Here is a 1,513-nt window from a genome sequence, read left to right as displayed (position 1 = left end):
AGCAGCTTTGCACCCCCATGGAGCCTCTCCTAGCTCCGGAAGGCCCCACAGGAGGGGGTTTGGAGGCCTCTCAGCTGTGAACCCCCAGCAAAGCCACTGTGGGGCCAGGGGGGAAGTGGTGGCTCTGGGGACACAGTTCCCACGGTGGTGATGCCTCAGAGCCACCTCCGCAGCATCGACTCCTTCCGCTGCCTCTGCTCCCATGGGGGAACAGCACAGAGCTTGGGGTGACAGCACAGAGCTTGGGGTGACAGCACTGAGCTGGGGGTGACAGCACAGGGCTTGGGGTGACAGCAGAGAGCTCGGGGTGACAGCACAGAGCTTGGGGTGACAGCACAAAGCTCAGGGTGACAGCACAGAGCTTTGGGTGCTGCTTCCCCTGGGGGTGGGCACAGCCTTCTGGGGCTCCACAACCCCCTGGCAGGAGGTTGGAGTCAGGTCAGGGTTGGTCTCTGCTCCCAGCAGGAGGAGAAGAGGGCACAGACTCAAGCTCTGCCAGGGGAGGGATAGGTTGGATATTAGAAGATATTTTTTATGGAGTGCTCAGACATTGGAATGTGCTGCCCAGGGAGGTGGTGGATTCACCATCCCTGGAGGTTTTCAGGACAAGACTAGATGTGGCACTTAGTGCCATGGCCTAGTAATGACAGTAGGGTTGACTTGATGATCTTGGAGGTCTTTTCCAACCTGGTTGATTCTCTGATTCTGTGATTCTATGAGTTCATGGGGCCCTCACCATCACATTTCCCTGTCTCCCTGTGCCACAGGACCACAGCACCCAACTGTCCCGCACCGGCACCCTCGCTCGGAAGGGAACCAAGTCATCCCTGCAGGCTGCAGGAACCTTGGGGTGAGGATGAGTGTGAGGTTGAAGGCTTTGCCTGTCTCTGTTGCTATGAGCACATAGGTCCCATCCTGATCCATGTGCTGAGCTGTGAACTGGATACTCTCCCTGCAGGAGAAGCACACGTATCCCTGAGCCCATCCAGCCACCTGTGATTCCAGAGGGGAAACTCTCTGCAGCCTCTTCCACCTCCTCCTTGACATCCACCAGGTATCAGCACTGCCAGGAGGTTGGGAGAGCCTAGGGATTCAGGAGAGCCCATGGCATCCCCTGTCATGCTGTTGCTCAGGGGAGTTTCTGCTGCCAAGGGGGTTGGATGGAAAAAATCAGGGATTTGGGAGATTTGCTGCTCTAGCAGTGCTTGTTTCTAGAACAAAAATAGCTTCTTATGGAGAGGGTCCCGGATGGGAAGCACAGGGTGGGGAAAGGGTTTGCACATGGATCTCCTCCCACACCCTGTGCTGGATGGGACAAGGGCTCAGAGTGGGAGGGAGACAGTCCCCAAATCTGACACTGCTGTTCCTTCACTCCAGCTCCAGTGGAGCTCCAGCAGCTCCTGGTGAAGGAATCCCTGTGCTGGGGCCATACCTATCCTCACAGGCACCATCCCTGCCAGGGCCATCCCTGCCAGGACCACCCCCACCACCTCCAGCTGCCATCCCTCCACCC

At 57.8% G+C, this 1,513-nt stretch overlaps 1 protein-coding gene across 1 annotated transcript in view; it reads left to right on the top strand.

Moving 5' to 3' along the window:
- The window catches only part of ABI3 (ABI family, member 3), a gene marked incomplete at its 3' end in the record, with an annotated part of 3,974 nt that extends 2,920 nt beyond the window's left edge, over positions 1-1,054 (top strand). Inside the window, exons 4-5 of the mRNA XM_009083671.1 lie at positions 768-850; positions 959-1,054. Coding sequence (XP_009081919.1) covers positions 768-850; positions 959-1,054 — 179 coding nt within the window. The remainder of the gene's footprint in view (positions 1-767; positions 851-958) is intronic.
- Between the last annotated feature and the right edge of the window lie 459 nt (positions 1,055-1,513).

This window comes from Acanthisitta chloris, unplaced genomic scaffold, assembly GCF_000695815.1.
Source record: "Acanthisitta chloris isolate BGI_N310 unplaced genomic scaffold, ASM69581v1 scaffold27871, whole genome shotgun sequence".
In the NCBI taxonomy this organism is placed as follows: Eukaryota; Metazoa; Chordata; class Aves; order Passeriformes; family Acanthisittidae; genus Acanthisitta; species Acanthisitta chloris.
This window is presented reverse-complemented; position numbering and strand designations above follow the sequence as displayed.